The sequence below is a fragment of the Hippocampus comes genome, unplaced genomic scaffold (assembly GCF_001891065.2).
Source record: "Hippocampus comes isolate QL1 unplaced genomic scaffold, H_comes_QL1_v1.1 scaffold322, whole genome shotgun sequence".
Taxonomy (NCBI): domain Eukaryota; kingdom Metazoa; phylum Chordata; class Actinopteri; order Syngnathiformes; family Syngnathidae; genus Hippocampus; species Hippocampus comes.
In genome coordinates this window covers 717348-729883 of record NW_017805137.1, presented here as the reverse complement: position 1 = coordinate 729883, position 12536 = coordinate 717348, and the positions used below count along the sequence as shown (strand labels likewise).

The window sequence follows — 12536 nt, the reverse complement described above, 5'->3', positions numbered from 1 at the left end:
GGTCCGTTATGACGTCAGGCTAAGGTCCTAGCGTGTGATAAAAACGTATTGTGTGTGGCGGTGATTTAGCATTGTTTCTGCAGTTGCACATAACAAACTAAGCATATTAAAAACTTTAAAGAGAAATATAAGGGTTTCAGTAGACTATATTTCTTGCCAAGACATTTATTCATTTTATTACTTTGTTTCTTCAGGGACCTTACGCATCATTTCCCGTCAGCGGTCGAACTGGAATGGGCTCCATACTGTTGTGGTTTCAATAGCGTTTATGTATGTGTCAAGAGCTGAAATGTTGAAATTAAATTAATACTTGGGCGTCATTCTGTGGTGTTAGGTGATAGTTTTCGCTCGTTTGCAAACGGTGGGACTATTATGTCGGGTGCGGCCGGTGGAGGCTCCTCTAGTCTGGGCGCAGCAGCTGGAGCTAGTTGCAGCTCCGCCGGCCCTCCCTACACTGCGGCATCCGGGGGTGGAGCAGGGGTGGCCGGTAGACTACCTGCTCGGGTCCTGGAGCTTATTTTCTCCTATTTGGAGCTCGCTGATTTGACTCGATGCGCGTTGGTGTGCTGGCACTGGAACACCATTTTGGCGGATGAAAACAGCGAGGTGTGGCGCAGCCTGGCTGCTCGAACACTAAGTGAAGAAGCCCTGCGGTCTGACATCCTGTGCAACCTCCCTTCCTACAAAGGCAAGGTGGGTTGACTGTTTGGTTACCATTGGGAGACTCGTGGATCATCACCAAGATGTTTGATCTGTACCATCACCGCACGTAAATGTGCCTGGTGCATTAGGCGGAAGCATAATTACCAAAACAACGTGCCTGCTTATTGCTGTATTGGTGAAGCAGACAATTATTAAAGATCACAGAGAATAGGCCATACAGGGAAAAAAAAAACACTTTTGCCTGATGGTTGTTCGCATTGTGTGTCTTGCACTTCTGCGGTTCAGGGTTCCAAACTAGGCTCGAGCCTTATCTTTGTGTAAAATATTATAAATGATACAACATCGAATCTGTTTCCAGCTCAAATCATTGCAACACGCTCTGAGCTCCCATGACTGCTCCCGCAACGTGTACGTGAAGAAGAACGGATTCACCCTTCACCGTAACCCCATCGCCCAGAGCACAGATGGAGCACGAGGCAAGATTGGCTTTTCGGAAGGGCGTCACGCCTGGGAAATCTGGTGGGAAGGCCCTCTGGGGACGGTGGCGGTGATCGGCATTGCGACCAAGCGGGCATCGATGCAGTGCCAAGGCTACGTGGCTCTTCTGGGCAGTGATGACCAGAGCTGGGGCTGGAACCTGGTCGACAACAACTTGCTCCACAACGGGGAGGTGAACGGTAACTTTCCACAGTGTAACAATGCACCCAAATATCAGGTATGACCCATAACTGAGCAGTCCCCTCTCTATAAAACGGCTAACCTCACAGTCATGAATAAAATCTAGATGTTGACGAACACCATCACCCATTGTGTTCTTTTCTGCAGATTGGCGAGAGAATACGAGTGATTCTCGACATGGATGACAAGACATTAGCTTTCGAGAGGGGGTTTGAGTTTCTGGGAGTTGCGTTTCGAGGACTGCCCAAAGCCTGCCTGTTCCCTGCTGTCTCCGCAGTGTACGGCAACACGGAGGTCACAATGGTGTACTTGGGGAAGCCGCTGGATGGCTAGGAGCTGTATGGACGGTCCTCTCCAAAAGTGTTGGAACGACAAACACAAAGGAATTGACACGGCTGTTCCAATACTTTTGGAGGGGACTGTCACTGAAGGTTGTGATGGCCAAACCGTTCTGTTCCACCGAAGCAGCTCTTCACATTCATACCGGGGACTGCGGACATTTTGACAAGATTTGAACAGCTCATGACTCCTGCGTCAGAATTTTGACTGTGAAAAGGACTCTGTGTTTATTCATGTGTCAGCGTGGAAGCCAACACCTTTACAGTTTCGATTCCAGACTGCTTTTTACACGCAGAACATCAAAATATTGAACATCATCCCCCGATTCGGTGCTGAACACGTACCACAGGTTTGACTTGTATTTGAAGGTCCAGATGAACTATTCTAGGCTGTGGCAAACACTATATGACTCAATTTAAAAATACTGAAGCTCTATGACTTTGGGAAAACATGTGGAATAATCTATTACGTCCCGTGTTAATTCGGATTTGTATTTATGCCACATCAGCGTGACCTGACTTAGTAGTTGCCATGCATGAGAAGTGCCGTACGTACCGTTACAATCCGTTATTTTTAAGTCCACGCATCCAGTATGGGCAGAACCTTTATGTCACATCAGCATGTCGTTTTTAATGTGCTACTGTTGTATTACGCTCTACTATTTATTTCCCTCTTTTATCTATGGTACTATTAGCTTCTGTACAGCTTAAAAGTTGGAGAATAAAGTCATTACATGGGGCCACTCGAAATGGCTTGTCGATGCATTTTGCTTGTGGGATGATCTCATTTGTCGAGTCGATGTCTCTATTCCGTCATTCTCCGGTACTTTCGCTGTATTCCTCAATCAACGTCTCCATTCTTCATATCATCTCGACATATTCCCCAGAGGCTTTGTTTGCGTTCAAGATCTCTTCATGGTGTCTGCTCAATCTAAAGGGCTGAAATGAATGATTGCTTATGACTTCTCGTTTGAGGCTGTTTCCACAAGAGGTCAGTGCAGCGATTGTCTTGTGAATGTTATTTTTCGATGCAAGCTCTTCCAATGCATTTTCTGAGCATTCAAAGAGGTGGCAAAAGTACACGCGGACACAATCAATGTAATGAAACAACTCAACTCCTTTGCCTGATTAAAAGTATAAACTCTGAAATGTACTACTTAGTATCAAGTAAATTTATTATTATTATATATATTTTTTACTGTCACTTAAAATACAATATCCGTTTTGAAAACCTTTAGGCTGGCACAAGACATAACAAACTTGTGCAAGAAATATTTCTGATAGCCAACAACAAATGATTCTCCTGGATGGGGAATATCTTGCTTCTCTGCATCTGTTGCGCCATCGTTGTCATTCATGCTCCCTATTTTAACACTGAAGTAACGCTGCATCGAGGAGCTCCTGACATTTTGCTTATTATTCATTGCACGCTACGGCCACAACAATAAACGGGTTCTGAAGAATTTCAACAGCATGAAACTGAAAAATTGTTTTTTTTTTCCTGAGAGAAAATATCCCACATCCCCCTACGACAATAGCGACTATTCCTCCTCCTCAGTTCACAGAAATAGAACTCAGATTCACATGTTGTGCTGTTCCTCATCGCAGCCTTAATCCCCGAAGCGGAAGGCAAACAATAAGGCCGAAAAATCATCTTCAGTCAACACAGCATTAGACATGCTCCGATTTCAGTTTATGACGTACATGTCACCACGTGCCTTCGTGGCGATGCACCTATGCCTCTCAAATTGCTCTGAATATAAACAAATAAAGGAAATGATAGAACTGTAGCTCATAATTCACATAAACAAATAGAGAAGCGTGACACTGGAAAACCAACATAGGCAAAAGCATGGCAAAACATGAACCAATTGACTGTAGTAAACAGATAAAACCCTTGAGGTACACCTGCATCAAAACAAAAGCTGTACTAAAAAAGTCGTTTCAAAAGACAATAATGCCTCCCACAGGTCCAAATGCATGCTTACAAAGCCAATTGATAATTCCTATACAACCAGGACAGGAGCACTATGAGTGCTTAGAAACCTGTCAGTCAAACATCGATTTTGCCACAAGGTATCACGTGCCACAGATTAATTTTTTTTTTTTTTGCCCCACTTTCGACCTATGCTCCAGCCAGCCACTTCACTTCCTTATTCCTTGTTCCCTATTTTTGCCTGAGGGGTGGATACCAAGGATAAACAACTTGGGTCAAAATATGCCTCCAGGGACAATTTGATCAATGGAGAAAAAAATGCCAAACATAAAAAAACCAAAAAAAAAAAAACCCCCAAACTATCTTGCTGATTTGCGATGAACACAATTTTTTCCAATTTCCCTGGTGTGTCTTACATCGAGCCTAAGAGCGTTGAAACTATTCAATCGTTAAGATCCAATAATATCATTCTAACTGAAGTAGGTATTGCAGCAGCAGGCCTCAAACCGAGCAGGAAGGGTGTGTACGTTGACTGGTTTCCTCTCCAGCATGATGGCTGATCAGAAGAGGCCAAGAGTGTGTCAAAAGAGTGTCAAGGGCGTGTTTTGCCAGGGTTGGGGTGGTGGCAGCTGCGCTCGCAACCACAATTCTAATATGCGAGATATAACGCCTGGGCTCCGGCGAAGAGGAAGAAGAGAAGTTGAGCAGCACTTGCCTGCCTTCCTGTGGCCCCCTTGAGCTTGAGAACCTCTCTCTGATTGCAGCTTGTCCATGTGACTCGGTTTCCGTTGCATGCTTCCGCGAATAGTAAAACAGAGGTGTCATTGCTTCTGTCAGAGGGCGGCACATGAAGATCACGCATGAGAAGGCACACTACGGCGGAGAGCGAGGCAGCGATATGGTCAGGCGAGCAGGCATCAGTGGCTTGGGGGATCCGCATCTAACCACCACTGTAAGTGAAAGCATGATGCACTTTTCAGTTTGGAAAACGAACACCGACTGTCTAAAGAGCAATCGGAATGATGATTTGAAATGTTTATCTATCGGTGCAATGCATATTGTTGCTCTTACCTTCGATTATTCGATTATCCGGAGTTGATTTTTCTGAAAAAAAAAAAGTTTTCCACATTGCCTAGAGACCCACAAAGTGAAATAAAAAATGGTTTTTAATCTCATGACTATTAAGCACAATGTACACTTCTTTCATATCTTGGATGTATAAAATAAAGGGGAAAAAATGAAGATTAAATCCATTCATCCATTCATTTTCTAATCCTCTTATCCTCATGAAGGTCCTGGGCGTGCTGGAGCCTTTCCCAGCCGTCTTCGGGCAGCAGGCGGGGTACACCCTGTACTGGTTGCCAGCCAATTGAAGGGCCCACCCATAGACAAACAAACATTCACACTCACAATCACACAGAGGGACAATTTGGAGTGTCCAATCAACCCGCCACGCATGTTTTTGGAACATGCAAATTCCACACACGAGAGCTGGAACCAAACCCATGATGAATAAATGATAAATTTTGAATACAACAAAAAAACAAAAAGTGGATTCTGCCTTTCTGTAAAATGTCTTTCTTTTCCATGATTTTTTTTGAACAGTGAAGATGTTAAAATGTCAGGCCCTTCATCCATCATCATTTGTTTAATGCTATCCATGTGGACCGTCCTCGTACCAGCCTCAAGTCATCCGCAACACAGTCAGTGCAAGCTGGTAAGTGCTCTCTTTTCATACTGTGAACTGAGTTCCGTATTACCCGCACATGGCCATGGGTGGCTTGATGGAAAAAATTGTTCTTAAAAATACGGTATTCTGGTTTGGTTGTTGTCATTTTTATTCTTGTGCGTAGGACACTCGCTTGAGCCTCTCAAGTTGATACGAAACGTTAATTAAGGGGCAATCATTTTTTTAAGATAATCCATGAACTGTTGCTTTGTCGTATTAGCAGTCGTCGTAACAGCATTATCCTGCTAGTGACGTAATATCCTGCTTGGTGTCGGGAAAAAAGATATAGATCATAAAACAATTTCTCTCTTCACAAAACGAAAGCCCATCCATCCATTCTCTTCACAGCAAATCCCTCGTGGTATTTGCCAGAAAAAGTTTCTGAGGACATTGTTGTCAACAGAGATCCAAGCAGCGTGTGTCCTCTTTCCTTGTCTACAGACACAAAGAGCAGCTCTCTGCAACAATAGCAACCTCACGTCAGTACCCGAGGGACTGCCGCGCACCACCGAGGAGCTTCAACTCCATCACAATCTTATCAGGACACTACACGACAACTCTCTTCGGTATCCGTCACTCACTACCCTCAGTTTAGCCTGCAACCACGTGGAGCTATTACACGCCAACGCTTTTCAGTACTGCAAATTCTTAACAAGTCTGAATTTAGCAAATAATCATCTGTATATGAGCTACCCAGAAACCAGCAATGCTTTAAAGACACTGCCCAGGATCAAAATTTTAGATCTATCCGAGAATACGCTGGATGAAGAAATGGCCGCCGTCCTGCTTGAAAATCTAACATCCTTGGAGTACCTAAATCTTTCGGGGAATCTCTTACGGCGCCTGGACGAGACCTCATTCCGGGATCTCCGCCGGGTCAAAGAGCTGGACCTGCAGAGGAACCTCCTGTTTGAGATCGACAACGCCTTTGACGCCACGCCCGGATTGCAGCGGCTCAATTTGGCCTTCAATTATCTTCCTTGCCTGACGGACTTCCACATGACGCAGCTGGTGGTCCTAAACGCCAGCCACAACTTCATCGAGTGGTTCATCTCCAGGCAGGACGTCAACGTCACTTTCCAAATCGAGACACTCGATCTATCCGATAACAAACTGCTCTTCTTTCCGTTCTTACCCAACGCGAGCCGCTTACGGAATCTGTACCTGTCTCACAACACCGTGAGTTTTTACGAGCACCTGGCGGACGACGCCGCCTTCCCTAACTTGACCGCCACCATCACGTTCTACAACCTGAGGAGGAACAACACCATCCTCACGGCTACGTTGTGGGACGACAGCCTCCACGGCGACGTCTCCTCGCTGGAGATTTTAGACCTGCGGGGAAATCAGTTGCAGTACTTCCCGCGGGGATTCATCCGTCAAATGCCGTCCCTGTCTCGACTCCGAATGTGCAGCAACTGTCTCGAGCGCTTGAATCTAACTTCGGAGCAGTTCTCTGGCAGCTTGTGCGAGTTGGACGTCAGCAACAACAGACTGAAAGAGATTGCGGCGGACGACGTCACGCTGAGAGCTCTTGGCAATTTGACAGACCTGAACGTGAGCCTGAATGATCTGGACTGCTTGTCCTCGGGACTCTTGTTCAACTTGCCAAGCCTTCGGTCAGCGGACTTCAGTTACAACAACATCGGCATCTGCCTTCCTGAGGAAGTTGAGGCCGGTGCAGGTGTAGCCTGGAACGCCACTGCGTCCCTAAGGCGGCTTTTCCTAAAGGGGTGCCACCTTGAAAGACTTCCGCGTTCCGCATTCTCTGGCCTTTCTCTCACACATTTAGAACTATCTGACAACCCTGGACTAAGAGGCCAACAATCGATAAAGAGCCTGAGCGCAACGTTACACCACTTGGGTTTGGGAAACACGCACGTCGGGGACTTGGACTTTGCAGCTTTTCCGAATCTGAAATCTCTGAATATTTCACGCAACTCCATCGCACGTCTTCCGGCGTCCGTCGCTAGTCTTGACTTGAAACAGCTCGATTTAAGGGACAACAAGCTGTCTTCTATTCCCTCGGCTCAGGCCGACAAATTAGCCTCGAAACTTCACACCGTTTTCCTCACAGGAAATCCATTCAACTGCTGCCAAACGGAGTGGTTTCGGACATTTACAACAACAAAGACCGTGCATATGGTCGGCCAGTCGGACATCGAATGTACAGATCTCTACCAAACACGCAGCATCCGGGATTATCCGTCATTTTTCTGTCATGAAGAAACCGGAGAGTCCATTTTTTGGTACATTCTCCTTTTTGTGCCCGTTTGCATTTCTTTAGTGGGCATTTTAATGATTGTATTCCTCACTGTGAAGCCCAAAGTGATACACAAATCAATCAAAAAGAAGTATTTCAAACCGACGTCCTATTGATGCTTTATAAGGTCTCAGCAAATTCAGCCATGAGAAGAATAGGCTGGAAATGTGTGCCAATTTCACAAATAAAGTTAACCTTTTGTCAACCTGTCTTGGATATTCAAAGCATTTGTAGGACCTGTATACTGTGTCTCTCTAGATATCGTTATGTCACATAATTCCAAGACAGTTTATTTTGGATGGTTGATATTTGAACATGTTGGGAGTTTTTCCACTTAAGGAAGATTAAAGGGGAGATCATTGACACAAAAATAAGCATTGCGTCGAGACACTGGCATGAGCACTTTTGAAGCATCTGATCAATGATGTTTATGTTACTGATGATTGCTACGAAATCCTGCGATACACTGACCAGCAACTCAGCTATGGCACAGAAGATCTCGTTTCCCACCGCAGGCACAGCCGAGAGGGCGGTTCGAAGCCGCGGCCTCCTTGGTACCTCAATGTAAAACTGCGGCTGTGCCTCGCTTTGTGTGTGAACGTGTGCTTGGTGGTGTGCTTCATGCGTGAACAGATGCAGAAGTGGTGTGGTGCAAGCTGCCGCTATAAGCAGTGGAGGAAACAAGAAATTTCCTGTTTTGCTCAAATGTGCAGCAACTGCCCAGTTCCGTTATCTCAAGGAGCAGGGTTTCCTTCCGTTTGGATGAAGGGCAAATACAACATGGACACCTTATGTCAAAGCGTCGCTACTTTTGGAAGCCGATCCTTGTGAGCTCACTCGTATACCGCGGCGGTGTGCAGAAACCAACCGTCAACAAATTCAAAAAGCACAAAAGACGTTCCGTACGTGCGTGTGAATTCTTAATGAGTGGAGTCACTGAGAAACGGGAAGGTCGATAACATCTGCATTTGTGGCAGATTGCATGAGGCCTAACCAGAAGGTAACCAAAATACCGCTGTGGTGATGCTCAAGGTCATGGCGGTTGAAGACGTATAAATAGAAACGAGAGAGAACCCTTGCAGAACTAAATCTTTTTTTTTTTTCGTGGTTCGCAACATTCCAGCAAGTAAATGGCATGCAAAATGAAGAACTCAACTAAATAATAGATAACTATGAGCAGTCGGTTACATCATTGATGAGTTTGTCCTCGTGGTTACTCCCTAACGAATTTATCTGGTGGTCATTTTGACATGGTTGACAAGAGATTTTCACGCAAATAAATACATTTTGAGAGATTTCACCAAACTTGGAATAACTGTTCTGATTTCTCAGCAGTACCAGAAATGCAACCCACATGTATTTATCGCATTCAAAATTACTTTTTGTCGAAAGAGGAAGCCCCTGATGAGAAGTTGCTGAGTCTGCATTCGGATGCTGGATGATTGTGCAAACCATGAACTGTTCAATTTACGACATTTTCATCACTTTGAGTTTGCAAATACAAATGAAAGGACCAAGTGAGAATATTGAGAGTTGATTATCCAGATAAGATGAGCCTCGGGCACTGCGTTGTGCAGTGAATATATTGGACTCAAGTAATGGGACACAAGGTATCCAGGGCACCTCCAGGAAGTGAATCATCGTTTGTTTGCTTTTGTGGAAGAGAGGGGTGTTTCTCAGGTTGCAAGTTCACTCTGTCTGAAATGTGCACCGCTGATAGAAAATATTTCCAAGTAACTACAAAGCTGTTAAATTTTAGCATGAATGTGTAAAATAAATACTATGGTGGAAATAAATCACCCTGCAACTTGGCTATTTGGGGTAAATCTGCCTCCATTGAAACAGGTCTTTCAAAGTAGGTCAGTGTTCCGAATGGGTATCTGGGTCTGCGTGTGTGTTTTTATACTCACAGTTGTGAGCACGGAATGCATGAAGCGCCAGTGGCAGTAGTGGGAGGCACACATTAGGATGCCGACACACGAGAGGATACCACACTACGCATCTTCTCACACTTCCCCTGCCAACACTTCAGAAAGAGACAAACGTGCATCAATGTTCTTCAGTCCAGGGGACATGAAAAAGGCACAAAAAATTAATTCTGAAAAATACTTAAGTGTTTGATTTGAGTGCTCCAATTGGTAAACATAGAAACACCTCTCAATGTGTGGAATTTCGACTACACTGTAAACTATCCATCCAGCCATCCATCCATCCGTTATCTGATCCACTTATCCTCACGAGGGTTGCGGATGTGCTGGAGCCTATCCCAGCTGTCTTTGGGCAATAGGTTGGGTACACTCTGAACTGGTTGCCAGCCAATTGTAGGGCACACTCATTGACGAACAACCATCCACTCTCACACTCACACCTAGGGATAATTTCGAGTGATCACTTATCCTACCATGCATGTTTTTGGAATGTGGAAGGAAATTGGAGTACACGGGGAAAACCCACACAGGCACAGGGAGAACATGCAAACTCCACACAGGAAGGCCGGAGACCGGAACCGAACCAATGACCTCTGCACTGCGAGGCCGGCACGCTAACCCGTCTTCCGCCGTGCTGCCCGCACTGCAAACTAGTGCCTGCCATAAATGAGCATTGTCTACAATTTGTGTAGCGACGGAATTGTTCGGTCAAGCTCACAAAGCGAGCCGTGATTGGTCGTTACGTGAATTACACCGATTTAGGATGTCATTTTCAGTCGACGGCAAGTGGCAGAATGTGTTCATAGTCATCAAATTCATTAGAAACTTCAAACTAAATATGAAATTTTACTGCTGAAAATTGAAAAATGCTGAGGTATCCTTTTACCGACATTTTCTTTTTTTGGGGGGGGGGGTTTGAGGAAACATTTTTTTTCTTTCAGTTTTGTTTTGAAAAACGAGTGGTACACGGATTGTCACTATGTCGTTAAAATGTACTTAAAATTGTCGCAATCAGGAAGACAGTATTATTCTGCCACCTGCTGGCTGATTTTGCATGCACACATCACAATTAGTTATAAAACCCTCAGTACTCAGCGCCAATAAACTCCAACGTGTAAGTAAAAATGGCCTCCTTTTTTAATTATTAATTTTTAATGCATTCACTTTACAAATCTTATCAAACAAATAGCACATGTGTCATGGCATACTTAAAGCTTCCACACTGTAAAGACAACATATTCATGACGAGATGCAGTTGGGGAAGGATGATGTGTTAGCCATGCCACACCCATCATATCAGATGATATCATCATATCAGAAGATATCAAAGATAGCATATTGATCAACGTGCCATACGATAAAACTATCATTTGCCAACTATACACCCAGCAAATAACTTAATCTCATAAAGTAGCCATGGGTTGACAAATCCCTACAAAAATGTGAACATTTTGATGTTCACATCTTTTGAGTTTTCAAGATGTGAGTTTTCCAATTAGCAATAAATATCAAGTAACAGGAGTCGAGGCTAAAATGTAGAACAAATTGCCAATCTCAATACTGTTGGATTTGGACAAAAACTAAAAGTTGTTGAAAATGTTTGGCAATTTGTTTGGAATAAAACTGATTTCGTTCCCGACTAATTTCATCTGGCACTTAAAAGTTCCAAGTGCTCACATAGCTTGTGCCAAACTTCACAAAGCTGTTGCCAACTGCTATTTCATAAACTTAAATACAATATCTCATTATGGTCAAACCAATTCTGAACGAGCATCACCCTGGTTTTCAGGATGAAGTGTTAAGGGAAAAAAAAAATTACTTTACGGTAGCAGTGAACAAAGTAGAGAGAGACTCCAAACTTACAGGCTTAGGCAACTGAGATGTGTATACTGTATATAGATATTTATATTATGTAAACAAAAAGAAATGCATGGAAAACTTTGGAAGGTGTTCTGGCACCCATTGCAAATTGCTTAATATCAAATACAAAGGCATGGAAGAGAGGCAACTTAAAAAAAAAAAAATGAAATGTAAGGCAGTTGCATGCAAAAATATCAACTCCATTTCCCCCCTCGTTCACTTGAACGAGCTGATTCCAGCTTCGAGTTCAGGTGTCCTCACTAAAAATGGAGCCTGACTTTTTATATATATATATATATATATATAAATTTACGTTTTTCTCGCTCCTTGCCTTTTGCAAGCGTTTTTGGTTTGTCTCGTTTTGTCCTGTTTCTTTGTCACCAGTGTAGTTTGCTGTACTTCCGTTTTTGTCTTGTCAATGACCTTTTTTGTGCAAAAGATCTTATCGTTTTCTACGTTTGTGAGATCCACCCCTATCCAGATTATTCCGGAAACCTAATATCAGGATTGTTATTATCATAAGGGATGTGAGATCGCATCCCAACTTGCTAAATGCCGTTTGTCTCTACGGAATAGAGCTGTAAATCCTTCCCTATATATAACATTTTTGTGCGACAAATTGACAGCTTTCGTGACCAGTCCACAGTTTATGCTTCCCTGTCTGGTCATAAAATGCAAAATATGTTTGGATATCTACTTTGAAAAAGTTTTCCTTAACAGTTAGAATCCCAGCCTTAGCTTGTATGCGATGAATGACATCAATTCGATGAAATCCAAGTTCTGCTAGGTTTAAATCCCTGCATATCTCAAGGTTGTACCTGGTCTGCGTGACCTCCTACGAGGTCACATCCACACCTTTAGGCCACAGTTTCCTTATGTGCATGTTCCCAATACAGTGGCGGGCCGTGCATTTCAACCTTAGGCCTTCAGTGACGTCACAAATTATGAACACAATACTGTATAGGCTCGTCAAGCAGCACTTAATTTCAGGAGCATATAAAACCATCAATAACTGACATAACTGACTAACTAATAACTAACAGCTGAGATTGAACGAACTTTCGTGCACGAAGGTGACTACAATGCGCCATTATAAATTGCAGGTGAGCAGATTTATTTGATACATGTTTGTATCTTTGTC

The 12536-nt window shown here is 43.8% G+C and overlaps 3 protein-coding genes and 1 long non-coding RNA gene across 4 annotated transcripts in view; 2 read left to right on the top strand and 2 right to left on the bottom strand.

Moving 5' to 3' along the window:
• Positions 1-204: 204 nt before the first annotated feature.
• fbxo45 (F-box protein 45) lies at positions 205-2429 on the top strand. Its single transcript, XM_019867133.1, has 3 exons — positions 205-693; positions 1022-1378; positions 1489-2429. The coding sequence occupies exons 1-3, from the start codon at positions 373-375 to the stop codon at positions 1672-1674; spliced, it is 864 nt and encodes a 287-aa protein (XP_019722692.1). The 5' UTR covers positions 205-372; the 3' UTR covers positions 1675-2429.
• Positions 2346-9825, bottom strand: LOC109514224 (uncharacterized). Its single transcript, XR_002167952.1, has 2 exons — positions 9518-9825; positions 2346-4719 (listed from the first exon to the last, which is right to left on the bottom strand). It is a non-coding gene; the product is annotated as an uncharacterized LOC109514224 (long non-coding RNA).
• On the top strand, positions 4464-7816 carry nrros (negative regulator of reactive oxygen species). The gene is made up of 3 exons (XM_019867132.1): positions 4464-4567; positions 5221-5332; positions 5786-7816. Exons 2-3 carry the CDS (start codon positions 5234-5236, stop codon positions 7721-7723), a joined length of 2037 nt encoding a protein of 678 aa, XP_019722691.1. The 5' UTR covers positions 4464-4567; positions 5221-5233; the 3' UTR covers positions 7724-7816.
• Positions 9826-10654: 829 nt separating the features above from the next.
• LOC109514236 (endophilin-B1-like) overlaps positions 10655-12536 on the bottom strand; it is a 10228-nt gene continuing 8346 nt past the window's right edge. Inside the window, exon 10 of the transcript XR_002167955.1 lies at positions 10655-11684. The gene's annotated coding sequence lies outside the window, so the exon portion shown is untranslated. The remainder of the gene's footprint in view (positions 11685-12536) is intronic.

Coding starts and splice junctions, on each gene's coding strand:
- fbxo45 (XM_019867133.1), top strand. CDS start 373: ATGTCGGGTGCGGCCGGTGGAGGCTCCTCTAGTCTGGGCGCAGCAGCT. Junction 694..1,021: donor TCCCTTCCTACAAAGGCAAG/GTGGGTTGACTG, acceptor ATCTGTTTCCAG/CTCAAATCATTGCAACACGC. Junction 1,379..1,488: donor ACAATGCACCCAAATATCAG/GTATGACCCATA, acceptor TCTTTTCTGCAG/ATTGGCGAGAGAATACGAGT.
- nrros (XM_019867132.1), top strand. CDS start 5,234: ATGTCAGGCCCTTCATCCATCATCATTTGTTTAATGCTATCCATGTGG. Junction 5,333..5,785: donor AACACAGTCAGTGCAAGCTG/GTAAGTGCTCTC, acceptor CCTTGTCTACAG/ACACAAAGAGCAGCTCTCTG.